The sequence below is a fragment of the Sinocyclocheilus rhinocerous genome, unplaced genomic scaffold (genome assembly GCF_001515625.1).
Source record: "Sinocyclocheilus rhinocerous isolate Xijiao unplaced genomic scaffold, SAMN03320098_v1.1 scaffold5287, whole genome shotgun sequence".
Classification (NCBI taxonomy): Eukaryota; Metazoa; Chordata; class Actinopteri; order Cypriniformes; family Cyprinidae; genus Sinocyclocheilus; species Sinocyclocheilus rhinocerous.
In genome coordinates this window covers 15552-36181 of record NW_015650417.1, presented here as the reverse complement: position 1 = coordinate 36181, position 20630 = coordinate 15552, and the positions used below count along the sequence as shown (strand labels likewise).

General features: G+C 37.2%; 1 protein-coding gene across 1 annotated transcript in view; it reads left to right on the top strand.

The window, feature by feature from the left end:
• Window positions 1–20630, top strand: part of LOC107712031 (solute carrier family 15 member 4-like) — a gene marked incomplete at its 5' end in the record, with an annotated part of 49531 nt that overhangs the window by 14204 nt on the left and 14697 nt on the right. Inside the window, 2 exons of the mRNA XM_016517161.1 lie at window positions 10850–11008; window positions 18595–18753. Of these exons, the coding sequence (XP_016372647.1) occupies window positions 10850–11008; window positions 18595–18753 (318 nt within the window). The remainder of the gene's footprint in view (window positions 1–10849; window positions 11009–18594; window positions 18754–20630) is intronic.

Here is a 20630-nt window from a genome sequence, read left to right as displayed (position 1 = left end):
CGGGTCTTTGCAAAGGGTCAATTTCTACATCTTGTAGACAAAGAAACTCTATGTGGAACTGGTCATCCCCTCATGAACTCTATCATGTTACCTGTTGTCAATAATTTTTTAACACTTTTAGACCGTGTTCAAGTCAGTTTACAAAACATAAACATAAAACTGCCTAACTATGTTAAAACATTTGGGGTTGTAATTTATTTGTAATGTTTTTGAAAGAAGTCTCTTATGTTTACCAATTTGATTCAAATTACAGTAAAAACAGTAATATTCTGAAATATTACAATTTAGTAACTGTTACGCTGTTTTAATATATTTTAAAGTGTAATTTATTCCTGTGATGGCAACGCTGAATTTTTAGCATCATTACTCCAATCGTTCTAATATTCAGCATCATTCTAATATACTGATTTGCTGCTCAGGAAACGTTTGTTATTATCATCAAATTTGAAAACAGTTGTACTGCTTAATATTTTTGTGACAACTGTGATAAATTCTTCAGAATTCTTGATGAATGGAAAGTTCAAAAGAGCAGCATTTATTGGAAATAGAAATTATTTGTAACATTATAAATGTGACTTACTTTTGATACATTTAATGAATCTTTTCTGAATAAAAGTATTTAAAAAAGAAAGAAAAAAAAGAAAACTTAGTGACTCCAAACTTTGAATGGTAGTGTAGACCGCACAGACAATATACAGTCCTGCGAAAACATCTGTTTGAATTTGAGTTTGAGCACATTTTTAACATTTCATGGGATCAGATTTTATTGTGGTTTGTGGTAGTATTTAGATGGTCTGGTGGTAAAATGGAGTTTGGTGCATCTTTTTTTAGTGTTCAATTTCAGTGGCGTGGGAAAAGTAATTGCCCTTAAGAAGCACCTGAATGATCCTCCCAAACATTTTATGAACAGACAAATCAAAAGTGGAACTTTTTTCTAGACATGTGCCCTGTTACAGTTTGTTTGATGTGAACCAAACACTGCATTTTTGACCACAGCATCGTACATTCTACAGGCAAAACATGACAGTAAGGCATCAGTCAGCATAGTCTAGAGTGGTGTATGGATCCATCATCATGTGTCAAGTCCAAACAGAATCAATGTGGAAAATAAATTGTCCAAACAAGTAGTCCCTGGTGTAACGCATCAAGACGATGATACTCACGTCACAGATCGAGCTGATAAACACTGTGACATCAAAATGCTGAGGCAATATTATGCGTTTTGTGAGATATCAATATATACATCCACAGACAATTGTGTCAAATTGTGTTTTCTTAGTACTGTTTACCTTATTCTGAGAAACGAGTTCATCTCAGAGAGGTTACGACTTTTCCATTCGTCAGATAAGGTACAACGACTCCAAGATGGCAGAGATTCGATGTAGAATGACTCACAGACAAACACCCACACGCTCTTGACACATTCACACAGACCAATGATCTCTCCTCTGAATTCTGTCATTCCTGTCCAACCTTGAGCCGGCTCTATTGAACCCTGCAGAAGGTGGATCGATATTCCCGCTTGTTCTGACAGTTAATATTCATACAGCCCATCGTCCTGGAAAATACCAACCTGAATCAGCGCTTTTATAATTTTCATTATCCTCACCCTCCCTTTTAACATGTTTTTGCAGAGGAACTTTGACTGTCCTCTCACTTGTTGTTTCTTCGAAGTCCCCCAAAACTAGAAATGTATCTCAAAACCTAGTGATCAAAAATCAAAATTAGGCATCTTCATGGCTCAACAATAAGTTTGGCTCAGAGCAAATGTGAAAATGTCAGGCCTGTTGACGTAATTGACACTACGTCTTATTTGTTGACCATTTTCATGTGTTTTTATGCCTTAGGAACTTATGCATAAGTTGTTTCTCTGATGGATTGTTGTTGCAACTTTATCTGGTTTAAATGGATTAAGAATTTAAATTTTAAGAATTTGTTATAATAAGTTAAAGTGTGATAAATTAGCAACAAATCACGCTACATCATTGTTTTCCAGTGTATGATTTTTGTAGTATGAAAAAGAAAAAAGGTTTATGAAAAAAAGTGAAAGTAAGTGTTTAAAAGGTCATGGGAATGCCATAGAAAATTCTCCATTTAATATAATTTTTTCCCCTATTTATTCTTAGTTCTGAAGTGTTTCTTTGACTAAAAACTATTATTTGAATAATTTAAATAATGTTATTTATAAAATAATGGAAATTGATTAGTCAGAAAGTGCAGGATCTCTTAATTTGCTTGTTTTTCCTTTTCAAAATAAATAAATCTAATGTTTAATAGAAAGTATTTCTTTCTGCCACACATTAATAACATTTTGTTTTTGTAGTGCCATGAAAATATTGGCTGTACAAAGCTGCATTATCGTCCCGACTGAGCCAACAGAAAAAAAAAAATCCTTAAGGTTGAGTCCTGATTTTAGATGGTAGCATAATCTTCCTAACTACAGTTTTTAGATGACCTTCACATCAGAAGTGCAAATAAAGCTCTTTGAGTAGGCGGCTCACTAGATTTTTAGGCACAGCAATCTCTCCAAAACTTCAGCACTTTCCTTCCAAGTGTGTTTGGCTCGCTCGTATGTCTGTCTGAAGTTCTGTACACAGTTGATGCCTCGCTACTAAGACAACACTTTTTAAGATTGTGTCCACACATACACGAAAGTTCGATTCGCACATTGAGAGAGTCGTGGAGTGCCTGTTCGGAGGTTGTAGAAGAAGACACCGTTGACAGGTCGGCAGTATCTCATTGTTCAGTTTGACTGCGCCCAGCACTCCAGTCAGTCCCCAGTCCAATTCCAGCTCTGCCCAGTGGATTAAACCGAGCTTAGTCAGCCTGACACTGTGCACTGCGTCCAGACATTGACATATTTCAGACTAAAGCGCTCTTTGAGTGAGATGAGTTTTGGGAGATGTGCTCTGGAGTGTGGGGAAAGTATGAATATTTTTCTCTCCCACCCTGTCTGTCTTTGACTCTCTCTGACTCTTTTAAACCCCTGCCAAACTCTGCACCGTGAGGGAGAGAGAGAGTTTAGACATTTTTAAATTCCTCATCTGTCTCAGCTGCCATCAAACTGAATAAATGTGGGTTTGTAGTCATCATGAGGGATTCTTTAAATGGTAAACACCACAAAGTTCAGAAAAACTCAAAACAGTCAAAATAATGAGAGATTGACATCAAGCGCTTTGCTGCATGATTGCAGTTTTCAGGTGTTTACTTCACTTGATTTACTCCCACTTTAATATACTGGTACCTGTTGACCAAAATGACTGATGTCTGACATGTTCTAGTTTTGTGTAGCCACTCTTTTGAGCAGTGTAGTGCACATTTTATATAGAAAGGAAGAGACTAAGTGATCTGTCAAACAATATTTTAATTTTAACTTACTGTCAATTGTGTACAACATAATCAGTGTGAGGTTGTGCATGTAAACGTGTTCAAAATTTCAATGTGACAAACTTTTCCAAATCTACCTTCTAGGTCTTTCTCAGAAGCACTCATTCTAACGGCCTGAGATCTTGTAAACACAACATTTCCTGGTTTACTGATAAAAACCTGTGCACCCTGCAGCACTTCTGGAAATTGAGTAAAGCCAATCAATCAGATTGTAGGCTGAAGTTTTGAGAATGCTCTTGCCAATTTTGTGTGCACTATACAGCACACCAACGTATGTTTCAAGGACTGACTGATTCAGACTAATAACAGTCCAGCAACTTGAAGACGTAAGTCAAGTAATTGTTGTTTTAAAGCCCCCTGAAATAACTGGGATTTTGTGGCTTTTATTCCGTGTCTGTTAGCTTTAAGGTCATCTACAGGCTAGAGTATTCCTAAAAGCAAAGTACAATTTTAGCACGTTTATATATTTTTCTTCTTGGAAAACAGACTAAAACATGAATGCACAAAGTTCAGAAAAACTCAAAACAGTCAAAATAATGAGAGATTGACATCAAGCGCTTTGCTGCATGATTGCAGTTTTCAGGTGTTTACTTCACTTGATTTACTCCCACTTTAATATACTGGTACCTGTTGACCAAAATGACTGATGTCTGACATGTTCTAGTTTTGTGTAGCCACTCTTTTGAGCAGTGTAGTGCACATTTTATATAGAAAGGAAGAGACTAAGTGATCTGTCAAACAATATTTTAATTTTAACTTACTGTCAATTGTGTACAACATAATCAGTGTGAGGTTGTGCATGTAAACGTGTTCAAAATTTCAATGTGACAAACTTTTCCAAATCTACCTTCTAGGTCTTTCTCAGAAGCACTCATTCTAACGGCCTGAGATCTTGTAAACACAACATTTCCTGGTTTACTGATAAAAACCTGTGCACCCTGCAGCACTTCTGGAAATTGAGTAAAGCCAATCAATCAGATTGTAGGCTGAAGTTTTGAGAATGCTCTTGCCAATTTTGTGTGCACTATACAGCACACCAACGTATGTTTCAAGGACTGACTGATTCAGACTAATAACAGTCCAGCAACTTGAAGACGTAAGTCAAGTAATTGTTGTTTTAAAGCCCCCTGAAATAACTGGGATTTTGTGGTTTTTATTCCGTGTCTGTTAGCTTTAAGGTCATCTACAGGCTAGAGTATTCCTAAAAGCAAAGTACAATTTTAGCACATGTGTATATATTTTTCTTCTTGGAAAACAGACTAAAACATGAATTCATTTATCTTGTTTTCAGGGGCAAGCATACATTTTTTGTCCAAGAAAATGGTCAGTCATTACCTGCTAATTCTATTTATGTCTGACATGCAATTGAAAGTAGCAAAGTTTTTTTTCTTCTTTTTTTTTCTTCCCTTTTTCCAGGTTGTGATGTAAACTAAAGTTTGGCTATTAAAAAGTTAACTTTGCACTTCAATTGTCTTTCAGTAGTAAAAACTTAAACACAAAGAAATGTTAATGCAAATACTAAACAACCACTAAGCATTTAATTGTGTACAATCTTCGAAACATAAATGAAATACAGATACAAATGATTCCTTAAATGAAATCTGACAGATTTCTGTTCCTCCATTGAGAGTCCATTCAGCCAACTATGATGCTTTAAAGGGGACATGGGATGCCCATTTTCCACAAATTGGTATGATTCTTTTTTTCTTCTCAATGGTCAATGTATGGTCGTGTAAAACAATACCCTTTTTTACCATGTCAAAAACAGCTCTGTTCACAGCGACCCGTTTCAGTGCATGTCTCTTTAAATGATAATGAGCTACTGCTCACCCCACCCCTCTCTTCTGTTTTTTTGTGTATTTGGTGGTGCATTACCATCAAAAACAAAACTAATCCACTGTGGCTCAGTGGCTCTGATGTCGGGAGAAAATTAAGACTCTTATGTTCACTTTTATGTCCAACTACAAAACACCTGAATTGCTTACAAAACATTGTTGTGGCTACAGCTGCTCGAGTGTGGAGAAAATGGCAGACAGCGTACAACTGACTGAGGGCGAAATATGCTAATATGGGACAGTCCGTCAGCGGCCGTGGGTGGGGCTTGTGCAATATGACGTCATACTGCTCAGAAAATCAAAACGGCTTGATAATTGAGAGTGTTTAGGTTTTATGGTGATTAAAAAAAAGGAGTGAATGGATTTTTATCATTGTAGGGTGGTTGTGTCCACACACTGCTAAGACACATTCAAATGCAAACACCATGTAAAAGTGAATTTTGCATCTGATGTCCCCTTTAAGAAGTTCATAAAATGTAAGTAAACGTAATCCATAGAATTGAGCAGTTTAGTCCAAGTCTTATAAAGTGATTATGTCTGCAGATGATAAATGGATTTAATGTCAGCTTTTATTCAAATATAAACATTGATCAGCACACCGGTAAACGGAACCTCAAACATGCTTGCTTGACACACAAGAAACAATTTCATTGGTTCTCTTCAGAAGTCCACTTGATTCATATGGATGACATTTTCTTGCATTTTATTCGTTTTGAAGCATCAAAGTTTTGGACTTTCATTGGGGGTACAGAAATCTCTCAGGCTTCATTAAAAAGCTTCATTTGTGTTTTGAAGATGAACGAAAGATTTATGGATTTGGAAAGACATGAGGGTGAATAAACTGCAGAATTTTCAAAAGAATTTTCATGATTGAGTGAACTAAGCACTTAAGTTCATATAAAATGTCAATGAGAGCATAAAACCATTGACATTTAAACAGAATGTAATAATAAACTAATTAGTACATTTCAGAATGTGATTTTAAGGACAATTTTGGGTCACCACACCATGTCCAATTTAAAAACTGGGTCCTGGTGCAAAAACAGCTGAGAACCACTGTTTTAAAATGATGCAGAAGAAAATGACCTTGGTATTGCATGACAAAGCCTGAACACGAAGGAAGTCTAGTATTCAGTGCACAATACAGATGTTATCTAATAATAACCGTTGCTTTGATGTAGCCAAGAGCGAGGGGAAACTTGTTGGCACACTCTTGTGGAATCAGTATGTGCAAACCACGTTCATATCACACTCTTTGTGTGTGTGTGTGTGTGTGTGTATTGTAGAGATCAAACTAATGAGAACCTTTGGGACTCATGCTCTCCTTCTTGAGAGAGAGAGTGCGTCCCATCTTTGTACTCCCACTCAATGACACAGACTGACTCATTAATAAACCGCTACCTGAAATAAGCACGGTTTAAGCATGCTTGCTATGTGTGAATGGATTCTGCAAAAGTGTGTATGTGTGTTAGGGTGAACTATTAGACATGGTGTGTAGATGCATGTAGGGGTGAGTGTACGTGTGTGTGACATAATGTGTTCCACTAATGGGACTTATTATATAGATGAGATATCTTGGGAAATGAGTCTTTTAGTGCCCCTCATTAATACCCAACATATAGTAATCACGCAGTTCTTTCCTTTCTGTGCCCCTTCACTCTTTCTTTCTTTTTCTTTCTTTTTAAGCTCTGCTCGGTTTCACTTTTCAGAGTACATCAAGATACGCACACACACAAATGTCACCTGCGGGCACACACAACAGAAAGGTAAATTGCAGGCAATTATGCAAAGAGTAAAGGAAGTGTATGAAATGAAATATCAACAAATAATGATAAATAATTGCATATTTTTTTCTGAATGAAACCTCAGGAGCAGGAACGACAAAGAAAATGTATCTCTTCAAAGATATTTATTTTGTTTGTAATGTGACATACAATTATGCTCATAGATACATTTTTTTGCAAAAATAATTTGAAATGTGTACTGCAGCACACCTTTCCACTTTTGTGGCAAGCCTGTCTCAGATTTACTGTTTTTAAGTGTTTCAGCCTTTTCCCTTTTTTATTATTATTATTATTATTATTATTTTAATTATTTATTTTTTCTTCTTCTCTGGATTCCTTTCGATCTGGATAGTGTGAATCTTTTTATAATAATATGGACTGTAGATGGTGAAATCTACACTCCATGATTTTGCAGAAAGATGTATTATTGTTTTAAATTATATGTTTTTGAGGAACGTTGTTTTCAAAGTTTTTGCAGATTCGATCACCCGTTTTCAAGTATCTTGCACTACTATGTATAAATAGCATCTACAGTAACACTGTTTACACATAGTGCAAAGGAAATACTGCTCTTTTCACTTTTACAGTGTAAATGGCATCTATCTATCTAACGCTATTGCACTTAGTGCAAATATCATTCAGATTATGCTTTATACTAGTGTTGTCAAAAGTACTGGTATTGATACCAAGTCAATACTTAAAGGGATACTTCACCCAAAAATTGAAATGAAATCATCATTTACTCACACTTGTGTTGCTGGTCTCGGTGCAGGACTGCATGTTCATGAGACTCTATTAGCGCTGCAGTACCGACAGGAAAAACACATTTCATGATACCACTTATTGTGTGTTTTTTTAAACATTTTTATTATTATTATAAAAACGCTGCAAGAGGCATGTAAAGTTATAAGCAGATATGTATATAATAGGATATTAGGGTGTAGTCTAATAGGATATTCACTAAGAAAAAATTAAATAGGGTTGGACTGTTTTTCCATTTATCAGGAATAGATTGGATTGTCAAAAATTTATTATTATTGTCTTTTCTGTTATTTTCTTCAATGATTTTGCACAGATGTGTGTGTGTGTGTATGTTTATGTGCTTACACACACGGCTTCTGCCTTTTAACTAGAGTGTATTGAAACACTTTTAATCCGAGTCTACCCAGTAGCTGAACCCAGCAGGGCTTAGGTGGGTTTTAAAATACCACTGCCAGAACCTCCTCACAACATTTACACAAAATTTTCCAAACAGATGGGTGCTTGGCAGTGGCATAGCTCTGAAGCCAACCCTACCCGCAGGCACAGATGATGCCCACACACCTGGACACACTTGTTGTCCTGCACTCAGGAAGCAGCCATTTCCACGGCAAGCTGCTCCGACAACAAAGCTGCAAACACATGCGCCCACCACACACCAGACGATGCCTTGGGGCAGTTCCACTTCTGTTCAATTTTCCCCAGATATAAAAGTCGAGTTTTTTTTTTTTTTTTTCAATCTGGGTTTAGAATCTCTTGGAAGTGCAGAAGTGAGGTCTGTAATCTGCAGCGGGTCACACTTCTAGCCAGATTATTATTGTCTTCTCTCTTCTGTTTTGCACAGATACGTGTGTGTATGTTTATGTGCGTACACACAAGGCTCCTGCCTCTTAACTCGAGTGTACTGAAGCACTTTTAATCTGAGTCTACCTGGTAGCTAAACCCAGCAGGGCTTAGGTGGGTTTTAAAATACCACTGCCAGAACCTCCTCACAACATTTACACAACATTTTCCAAACAGATGGATGCTTGGCAGTGGCATAGCTCTGCAGCCAACCCTACCCGCAGGCACAGATGATGCCCACACACCTGGACACACTTGTTGTCCTGCACTCAGGAAGCAGCCATTTCCACGGCAAGCTGCTCCGACAACAAAGCTGCAAACACATGCGCCCACCACACACCAGACGATGCCTTGGGGCAGTTCCACTTCTGTTCAATTTTCCCCAGATATAAAAGTCGAGTTTTTTTTTTTTTTTTTCAATCTGGGTTTAGAATCTCTTGGAAGTGCAGAAGTGAGGTCTGTAATCTGCAGCGGGTCACACTTCTAGCCAAAGAGTGTTTTATTCCAGGCATCAGTTGTATTCCGATCTAAATCTGACACACCACAGCCACAGATCAGAGCGGAACGCTTCTGGTGTTTGGGTGAGGGGTGGAGGGGGGAATGAAAGATGAGAGGGAAAAAAGTTACTGTTTTGTTAACTGAAGCGCTTTGAGTTAGCGGCATGCTGTAGATGCTCTGCATCACCCACTGCTGTTTTAAGCATATGAAATACAAGGTCAAAACCCTTCAAAATGAGAATATGTGCATGTCAGTATGATGGAGGGATCCCATGAGGAGTTATCTGAATGGCACCTGCAACATGGTTATTATTGGATCAAGCTTTTAGATAGTCCAGGCTGACAATCTCTGCTCCACTCTGATGACCTGCTAAACCCAGCCTGGTATAATTTTGTGTGTGCGAGCATGTTTTTATGTGTGGGAGATAAGATGTTTTTGCCCATGTGTGCGAAGCTCTGGCATTGACCTGACACTTAATACATTAATGGACTCTTCATACTTTTTTCATTCACTGTTACATGCACTTTCTCTCCAAACATCCACACATGTATTTGATAGCGCTCTAACACTCTGACACACTGGGCCAGAAACACACACACACACACACACACATACACACACATATATATATATATATGCTCAAAACCTAGTTTTTCAATATTTAGAAAGCACGTGCTCAATAGTTGATTTTTTAATGTATTTATTTATTTATTTTATTTGATTTAATTTACATTTTTTATATATTTATTTTTATATACTGTAATTTACATTACTGTTCAGTAGTTTAGGGTTGGGAAGGTTTTTACACTCACCAAGGCTGTATTAATTTGATCATAAATACAGTAAAAACTGAAAAATTGTGAAATATTATTACTATTTGAAATAACTGCTTTCTGTTTTGTTGTGCTATAAAAATACAATTTATTCCTGTGATTGCAAAGCTACATTTTCAGCAGCCTTTACTCCAGTTTTCAGTGTCACAAAAACAATGTTGTGCTTCTTAACATTTTTGTGGAAATCGTGATACTTCGTGGTACGATTTTTGATGAATAGAAAGTTCAAAAGAACAGCATTTATTTGTAATAGAAATCTACATTAGTTTGTAACATTATAAATGTCTAGTATAATGTCACTTTTGATCAACTTGATGTGTAATTTCTTACAAATTTTTTTTTAATTCTTAGTGACCACAAATTTAGTAGTAGTAGTGTGTATGTGTATATACTGCCTATACATTATCCTGTCCTAGATTACCTTTCTTTGTTCTTTAATGCACCATTAAAAATGCACCAGCTTACAAGTGATCTTACAAATCTGTACATTTGTATAGTGGAATTTTATTTTTAAAGTATCAAATATAATACAATTTATTGATAGCACATGGTAAACACAAAATTGCTCTTTCAAACTATTTGAAAACAGAAATCCATCATCATCCATTGATCTATCAGTAGATTTTAGAATAAAGCAAGGAATAACTAACACTTCTGTTCATTTACCAAGAAGACAAAAATACTAAAATATGGAGCAATTAATCTCCCCGGTATTACATATAGGCTAAAATCTATTGCAAATTAAAATACACAGAGGACCTGAAATTCTTCACTGCCGTCTTTGAAGATGACACAAAGTTCTTGTTACATTTCTCTTTTTCTAAAATGTTATCAGTGCGATTATGAACTGTTATGACTGAGATATTTATTAATACTTTTATTCTGTTACTCTCTTTCTTGCCCCTCTCAGGCATTTTAGAGACGAAGAGGCTGGACATTGTCCACACACAAGGTCCCATCCCGCAGTCACTCAGTGGAGTTACATACTATGCAGCCGATCTACCCATATGGTGGCAAGTGCCTCAGTACATCCTCATCGGTGTCAGCGAAATCTTTGCTAGTATTGCAGGTAGGTGGTCCTTTGCAAAACACTGCTGAACACACATACAAAGCTCTCAACTTCACAAACAGAGCATATGAAGCGACCATGTTCTGAATTTTTGTAGCATTTTTTTGTAATTAATACGTTTTTTTAAAGGTTTCTTGCACCAAAAATATTGCACTGAATTTATTGTATAAAATGTTTGCTTCTGTACTTTTAAGACTGCTATATGTAAATGACCACTGTTATGATTAACCAACCTCTTCACATTTGATCCAGAAATCTGAATATGATTAAGTGTTGATATGTACAATAGACATGGACAGTCAAACCTTAATGTGTTCATGGTTGTGGTGTCAGTACAATTTCTGAATGTCTAATTTTTGCAGCAGCATGTGAACATAATTCACTGGTGTATTAAAATTGATGTCTTCCATGAAATGGCCCTTTTAACATTTAGTGGTTCATGAGGTGATACTGAGCCTGGAAAGACATTTGAGAGGCAATGGTCGTGATGAGAAACACCTACAGCACATTTGTGCTAATATTTTGATGGTAGAATTTAGTTTCTCATCAACTAAGATCCATGTAATGAATAACTCATCTGGATGAGTAAACGTACAGCATTGTTTTAACATGAGTGTCCTTTCAGCTCTCGGTCTCTTCTGTGTACTGTAGAGTTTTGTTTTGTTTTTTCCATAGGATCATTCATCTGTCCTAATGACCATGCTAATCAATGCGTGTCCTTTTAAAAACTGCAGTAAACTCCTCTCTGCCTTGCCTTTGTGTAGTAGCTCTTGTCTGAGCCGTTGCTGAAATTGCTTGCTAAGGAATCCATGGCTGTATCAATCAGGACCGATCGATCTGGGCTTGGCGATACATTATTGCAGTTGCACAGTTAAGACGGCCAGGGAAAACATCTCGCTCCTGCTGGAATACACTAAGAAAATATCAAGAAAGTCTCAAGCAAGTGGGCTTGAGATTAATGAGAAAATAGATGAAAGGAAACTAAATCCCTTAACACAGCGTTTGTAAGAAAAAACTGTGTGGACCTCCTATTACCACCTTCACTGCTGAGATCTACAGTAATTACAGCAATTTCTGTCATGATGAGAATCTTAAAGAATTTAATTCCACTTAATAAATCTGGTTTCTTAATGATTCCATCAAGAATTCGATTTTGTACTTTTGAGGAAGGACCACATAATTGCTAATTATAATAAATATTATAGTTCATTAGTCTTGTTCCAAACTCATGCCATTTGCAATAGCATTTACACTGATTTCAGTATCTCAAACCTTTGAAATATAGTTATAGTTAGTTTTTAAATATAGTTAGTTTTTTTTTTTGAGTTGTTTATGACTTTGTGGTTCAGTGAGTGTGTCAGATGTTCATTCTGTAATATTCAGTGAGTGGCTGAGTGATCCGTTTAAGGCTGATGAGTTTAAGATTCATTAGTGAGTCATTTTGACCAGTTTGTTAAAAAAAAGAACCAGTTCAGAAGAGTCATCAATTAATGAATCAAGCTACACTGGTCGCACTGTATGTTTGCTGTTGTTGTTAAAATTATGGTTAAAGGTTGTCAAATCCCAGCTCAGTTCCCTTATTCTGGTCGTTTTCTAGAGGTTTACAGGATACAGTTATGGATGGCACTTGTCTTATTTGTGTTCGCTGTATCAGCTTTATATTTACCGCTGGTTATGTGCGCACCTGTCTGTCGTCCATACACATTTTCACACAGGTTAGCATGATCTTTTCTCCCCAAACACAGCTGTGTTCATTTCGACCCTTCAGCTTCTCTTCCAAGGTCATGTTCAAATATGCTTGTTTTCCTCTTAGACACACACCACACCGGTAATTTCACACCCATTTCACGCACAGAGTAAATCAAAGGCTGCACGTCCCCCCTTTTAGCCTTTATGAGCCAACAAGACTAATAAGTAGCATTTGGCAAAGGCAGGGAAAAACACTCTCCCTTCATGCTGAATTGTAGAGAGCACAGTGCTGATTACTGGATTTCTTTTCTACCCCCTTAGAAGAGGTGTTTCAAATCAGATTTTCGCCCATGGCTTATGCTCCTTCAAATAACGGGATGTTTTTTTTTAATTGGGACAATCCTGCAAGGACTTTCAAGGTCTTTGATAGAACTATGGAACTATGGAACTATGGAAGTGGCAGCTTTCATTTTTGAAACCTCATTGCAAAGAGAATGAAAATTCAGTGTGGAAAAGTTTGAGAGAGGAGTACCAGAAAATTCAGAAGTGGTTAAAGGAAAAACAGAAGGAGGAAAAGTAGAGATACATTTACAAGTGTGATCAGTCTTGGAACTGAAGAAATCAAGAAACTTATTACAGAGGTGAGTTGAAGCAGAAACATTTGAATAACTGTTACATTTGAGTAGTTTGTTGATAGAATGAAACAATTGTCTAGGGTTATTCTGATTGTTGTCAATGATTTGTGCAAAATAAGCAGACCTAGCCGATACAATTTGAGTCTTATATTCAAGTAAGTGGTCTTTTCAGGCCTGGTGATGGACAGTCAAGCCAGATGTACACCACCTACACTCCATTGTACAACACGATGCCTTCATTGCACGCAGATTATCATAATACCAAGTAGAAGAACGTCTGAAAGAAACAGATCGTGATTTCAAAGGAGCAAACAAGTCCAGGCCAGACTAGAGAACAGAATTTAACATGAGATCTTTGTCCTCCAGTGCATCAAATGGAGAAAAAACTACTTAAAGAAGAGCCAATAAATTCAGAGAAATCAGAGGGTTCAGTAGATCTCCATTTGCGATAGTTAATAATGCAAGAAGAGGTAGTGTTTATGTCAGGCAGTTCCATATTAAAAAAGACTGCCAGATGATCAGACTGTTCTAAATCAGAGGTGGACAACTGAGACACAAATGAGGCATTTAGGATCACTAAGTCAAGAGTGTGACCTTTATTATGTGTAGGACAGTCCACGAGCTGGTTCAATTCAAAGCACTCCAATAAAGATAAAAATTGTAGAATATTTTATATCCATATGGATGTTAAATTTCAAGCACAACAAGGACAACATATCTGCAAATTCAGATAAGACATATTTATTTATCTTAGGTGGCCTGTAGACTGTAGCTATGGCAGTGGACAAGAGGCAGACACAGATGTTTAGTTTGTCATTATACAGCACAATGATACCCCCACCTCTACCAGAGGGTCGTGGGAGATCAAATAATCCATATCCAGCAGGAGTAAGTTCATGAAAAAGTAGACCATCTGACTCTTTGTGCCAGGTTTCCGTTAAACACACTAGGTCCAATTTTCCTTCTATGATAATGTCAGATTATATCACAGCCTTGTTGTTGAAATAGTGTGCATTGAAAAGCGCTGATTTCAATAGACAAGAAGGAGCAGATGAAACCAAAGCAACCTGCTCATGCTTAAGAGCCGACAAGTTGTTAAAATTAACCCTCATAGGCCTAGAGAGCAGCTTATGGTGTGTGGAGTATGTTCAACGAGAGTGATGAAAGGCTGTAAAGGACAGGTTTTACGGAAAGCCCTTATATGGAGATGGTTTGGGAGTGTTTTATGCAAATGACTAACCTGCAAATGACATGGCCACTCATTTCAAATACTCCAAATTCATTAACATTAGGACGAGGTTAAGAACAAATTCATGTGTGTTCGCACGTGTTGTGAATTAGACGGTAAGTTTTCTTGAGAAGTTCAATTGTGCGAATATATACAAATAATCTATGCAATTATTAGTGAATGAGACCCATTGTCTAATTATTTTTATCAAAATCCCTGAAAATGTCAAGATATTTTTTCGATACTGCACACCCTTTGTGTTCAGTATAAATTTTTTATTTCTTCAGGTCTTAAAAATGGTCCTAAAAAGCCTTAAATTTGAATTAAAAAATGTGCAGGAACCCTGTACAATATCTTTAACGGTAAAATAGGAAAAAATACAAGAAACAGAACTGAGTTGACCAGCAATACAACCACAAATGAAAAGACCATTGTTATTGTAAGGTTGTTGTAAGTTACACCACATGAAACAATATGAATCCATCATGAGTACATAGAGTACATTTCAAAGAACTTGGCACTGGAACATGAACTAGATTTTTCTAGACTTTCTTCTTTGGACACTCTTATTTGTCATTGACCAGGTTGCCAGTGCCAAACACGGTCTGTGTGAATGTAGCCTAAATTTAAATACATGCCTGTTTTATACTTATACCCCCATAGGACACCTCTCCCTTTGAGACTCTTGTTCTTAGAAACATTTTTCCCCTCAATGCACACATTTCATGTATATGATTCTTAACCAGAAACATCCTGCCACACAAAGTTAAATAGCAGCATTCTACCCTCTTTTTGTTAACGCAGCAGTCCACTCCAAAAGAAACAAGCAACACTTTTGTTTTCCCTTTCTCTTTCTTTTACTTTCTTGTGGGGATAGTGGCTGTCCCTAACAGTTAACATCTTCATTTCATTTTTTATCTGCGGACCCAGAAAAAATTTAAAGAAAAGAGGCACAGCGCTGGTGGAATAATATGTGTCCACAGTGGACGTAGCGGCCTCTGATTGAATTTCCAGCAGAATGGGGAGATGGGGAAGGCTAAGTGTAATCTTCCGCTCCTCCATCACGTCTCCAGGGGTTCGAGTATTGTGGAAAGCTATAAGACGCTATCTGCACAGGCACTTTTTAAACCTGAAGAGAGCCATCAAGCTATGAGAATCAATACAAGAGGCAGCCCGCCGCTTCCTGATCACAGACAGCTGTGAAATGATAGAAAAATTGGAGAGGTGCGAAGACTGCCTCAAAAATATTAAGATTAAAGCCGCTGAATAGCATGCCACCCGCTGAAATGAAGATACATTTTGCCTTTCTCATTTTCTTGAATAATCCTTTTACATCTGAACATGATTGGAAAAGATGGCCATGGCCAGAGATTGTTTGACGCAGTGCAAATCATTCTACAAACATCCGTCACATAGTACAGTGTACTTGTGCATATGATTTTGTCATGTAAATTTTAAGTATGTATCTTGAAAGAAAATTTCATCTTCTCTGAGAAGGACGCTAGCATGCTAATTCACAAGTTTATCCAGAAGCTCAGCTGCAGGACTTTTACTCGTCAGTTACGAAACAAAATATCTTGGCACTAGATTTTTTAGGGAGAAAAAACTCCTCAACTACTTCGGGCAACCAGACTGAGATTTAATGTGACTGCAACAGCAGCTAAACACAGGTTTGTCTCTGATAACTTCATGTCTGTGCGGCAGTGTGCTGACACACTTTCGTAGTCAGCTCTCTACATCTCACCCCAGGTCTCCAGTGTCCCAGCCCTCCCATGAAATGCAAATGTCTCTTGATAGCATGGAGGACCCTTAAAATAAAGCCTCACCACTCCATCCCTACCCCTGGGGAACCTCCAGGAAATTGGATGACAAGAAATGTGACAAATGTCTCTGGAAAGTTCCCTCCTCTGGCCCTATTCTGTTTAAATAAATCCTTTTTAATGGACTCTACTGCCGGCTCGCTTTGTCGTGGGCTGTTGGATGACAGCGGAAGCGGAGTTGATTCTGATTTTTCACATTTTTGTAGACACACACTTGCACTTACACACACACACTACCTGCGGGCGATGTGTGTGGACTCCAGTTGAGGGGACAGACCTAAAACCTGATTCTTTTTTTTCTCCACTGGGAATTGTAATTATATATCGTTCTTTCCGAAAAATGTTAAAGGCTAATATTTTTTCAGAGAAAGAAAAATCGCCCACTGCCTGACTCTGCGAGGGTAAAAATGAAAGCAGAACATTTCAAGTTAAACTTATTTTCTTGGTTTTGAATAATTCAGCTCTGAAGTTAGAAAAGGTCAAGTTTTATATTTTATTTTTCTTCATGCGTGATATTGTGGATGGTTGTGTCATTAGACTCTTGTTGCCATGCTCACGACATTGAGACACCTTATGGATTTCCTTTTTTCCTCTCTTTAACCCGTACGCTGTCTCTGCTACTTAACCAATGCAAGGCAAGTCTTTTGCATTAGGGTTCATTTATTAATCAATCCAATGATCTCAGGCCTTCATCACATTGCTTGACACTGTTTTGACTCCCACATGGGAGGGCAGGATTATGAGGTTGGTAGGTAGCAAGAAAGTCAGCAATGTATGGAGGAAACAATAAAAATAGTGAAAACAAACTAAAGAGGAAACATGCAAAGGTCAGGTCAAACAGGGTCAAGACTAAAATGGTTTGAACCAAGTGCCATATAAAATGTTCACATACATTAACGTTCAAAAGTTTATTGAGCAGCAAATCAGCATATTAGAATGATTTCTGAAGGATCACGTGACACTGAAAACTGGAGTAATGATGCTGTAATGATGAGTAATGATGCTGAAAATTCAGCTTTGCCATCACAAAGAATATACTGTGTGCATATATATATATATATATATATATATATATTAAAAAGTTATTTTAAATTAATATAATATTAGTGATTGTACTGTATTTTTTGACCAAATAAATGCAGCTTTCATGAGCATAGCTGATTTTTGCAGATGAGTAGGTGTTTCTGAGTGACTCTTTCTGAGTCACACCTTTAGAGTGCTACGGATGTATGGACACACACACACACATTCACATTCAGACCTGCCATAGCAATTTAATTGTTCAAATTGTTTTTGTCTGATGTCTCTGAAAAGGTTTTCTTGTTTGCTTTAGGAATGTTAACAATGTATGGAGAACTAGGAATTCCACTTTAAAATGATCATAAATCAGTTATCAATTTATTCATTCAAATGTTAAAATGTAAATAAGTCACAAACGGACAAATACATATACATGTGAACATTTCATTTAAAAAAAAACAAATTGTAATGTTAAATGTAGAAATAAAATACATGAACTAATTTTTAAAAATGAACCTTTTACATTTTATTTTTAAAAAGCTTTTAAAAAATAAACATCATTTACAGATTACTTTTCTTTTTGGTTGTATAAATGTTGCATTTAAAGTTATTCATCAAGTTATTGCTTCATTTTAACTACATTTCTAAATACATTTATATATTTGTCAGTTTAGTTTTTTTAAATTAGTGCATTTATAATAAATTTCTCCTTTTTATTTGAAAGTGGTGCTCCTGGTCCACCAAAACACAGGGTGAATTTGCTAAACATGCACATATGTTGCATATCAGGCTCTGTATGCTTACGTTTAGCGCTGCAACATGTTTATTTAAGTCATTGACTTTTTATTTTGCAAAACACTCCTTCCTTTGCAAAAGAGGCTCATTATAGATCATGTTTTATTCACAAAAGTCAGAGCTGTTTGCTTGTTGGATGATACAACAGTATAGAAAGTTTATGCAAATAAATGGCACTTTTATTCCAATTCATTCGTAGTATCCCCCTGTCTTTGTCTGCGAGCACATGCTGTTACAAATGAAACTGCTTGTCATTTTTTTAACCATGATTTTTTCCACAAGACTGTTTTTGTGTATGTGTAGCATAGAGTCCCTTGGATGCTTCTGAGTTTCTGATCATGCATTCGAAGCAAACTTCAGACTTTCCTCTCTGATTTCTGCATCATCTTCTGTTTGTAGGTCTGGAGTTTGCCTACTCCGCAGCTCCTCGCTCCATGCAGAGTGCTATAATGGGCCTGTTCTTCTTCTTCTCCGGCATCGGCTCCTTTGTGGGATCGGGACTACTTGCTATCGTCTCTCTCAAAACCATCGGCTGGATGTCCTCGCATAAAGACTTCGGTAAGACTTGTGTGAGAGAGAGCGTTAGAAGGTAGAACAAGATACGTGAATAGCACTGCACAGCATGTCTGGGATGAAACGGATGTAGCTCACCTAGTTTTTGAACAGTGTGTCTGTTTGAATGAGTGTGTGCATGAATATAAATGCAAGTGTGTGTGGGTCAGGATTTGCCTGCATTTAGGGGGACCAAATGTCCCCATAATGATTGTAAAACCTAAAATAGATGCACTGTGGGGATTTGTGAGGAAAAGGGCTTGATAAGCATACTTAATTATGACTTAATGAAAATGTAAAATGCAGAAAGGTTTGTGTAAGGGTCAGAGAGGATACAAAATATAATTTAGCTCAGTATAAACAATAAAAGTCATATTCCAGCAGCTTGGGTCTCTAAGATACACAACTTTGATTTCATCGTCATTCATAAAACCAATGATGTTAAAATATCCTGAAAATCAATGACTTGTATGTTCCATCTTGATGAATGAAATCGATGATGAAAGATGGTCCCTGATCAGCATTCTGTTTAAATGCAATGTATTGTAATTATGCCAAAGGAGAGGTCGTACCTTTCAGTTCTCGGGTCGTGTCAGAGATGAAGTGACGAGGTGAGCACATGTGCTTGATGGATGATGTGTGTTTTATGTGTGCGTGTGCACATACGACGGCTTGAGTGTAGTCGTCTCTAACTAAACCTAGGAGGTGATTGCCCATTTGGCCACTGTTTATGTCTGAGTGTGTATCCTGCCCAATAAACTGTCATATTTTGTTGGCCAAAAATGGACCCAAAATGGACCCCTGATTTCTTAAATAAATGTCCCGACTCCCTAGTCTAACTGTTCATCAATTGTCAATACATGCTGTTATTTTGTAGAAAAATGGTTGTTTTCACACACTTTCATCAAAGTGTAATAACTCTACAGTACCTCCTAAAGGCAAAAAATAAATATCAACCAATAATATCACAGCCTATATTTCACCCCCACCCACTTTTCAGGATCCAATCAAATCCAGATGAAGTAAATCAAGTTCTGTCCTACATTTTCTGCTGAATAGTGTTTTTCTTATAAATGTGCCACATTCTGTTACTCGTGTTGGCAGTTTCATGTTGTCTGGAGTAAAGTAAACTTTTGAAGTGTCAGGAGAAAGAAGCCGTACCTGAGTGCCAGGTCTCGTATTATGAATGCACATGCTAATTAATGGTCATGTCAGGCTTACGCCAAAATCGGTGTGTAAATCTGTCGCAGCGGGGACGATGAATAGCACAAAGGAGACAGTAGATGGATGTGATTGCCATTGCAATGACAGCTCAATGGTCCAGATGTACTCCCACCCATTCTGTGCATCTGAGGCAAATGAACAGTTTACGCACAAACTACTTCAGCACCCATTAATACAGCACACCAAGACAGGTGTGAGGCATTTCTGCTAATGGCAGCAGTGAGAGTACATGTACTTTAAATCTGTCCCTCTTTGCTCTGTTTGTTTGGCAAGCATCATTGGGATATTAGAGTGGGTCTTAATATGAATTATATGACACATTGCTTTTTCCCCCTCCACTTTTAGTGATAGAAGAGAGAGGGCAGGAAATGAGAAGTTGAAGAAATAAAATTTACTCTGAAGGACAAGTCAGACTCGAACCCTGTAATGTTCATATGAGCACCACATGCTTTAATATGTGCTTTAAGGGGGTCATATGATGCTATTTCAATTTTTCCTTTCTCTTTGGAGTGTTACAAGCTCTTGGTGCATAAAGAAGATCTGTAAAGTTGCAAAGACTAAAGTCTCAAATCCAAAGAGATATTCTTTATAAAAGTTAAGAGTCAACCACGCCTACCTAAAACGGCTCGTTCTAACACGCCCCCACATACCTACGTCAC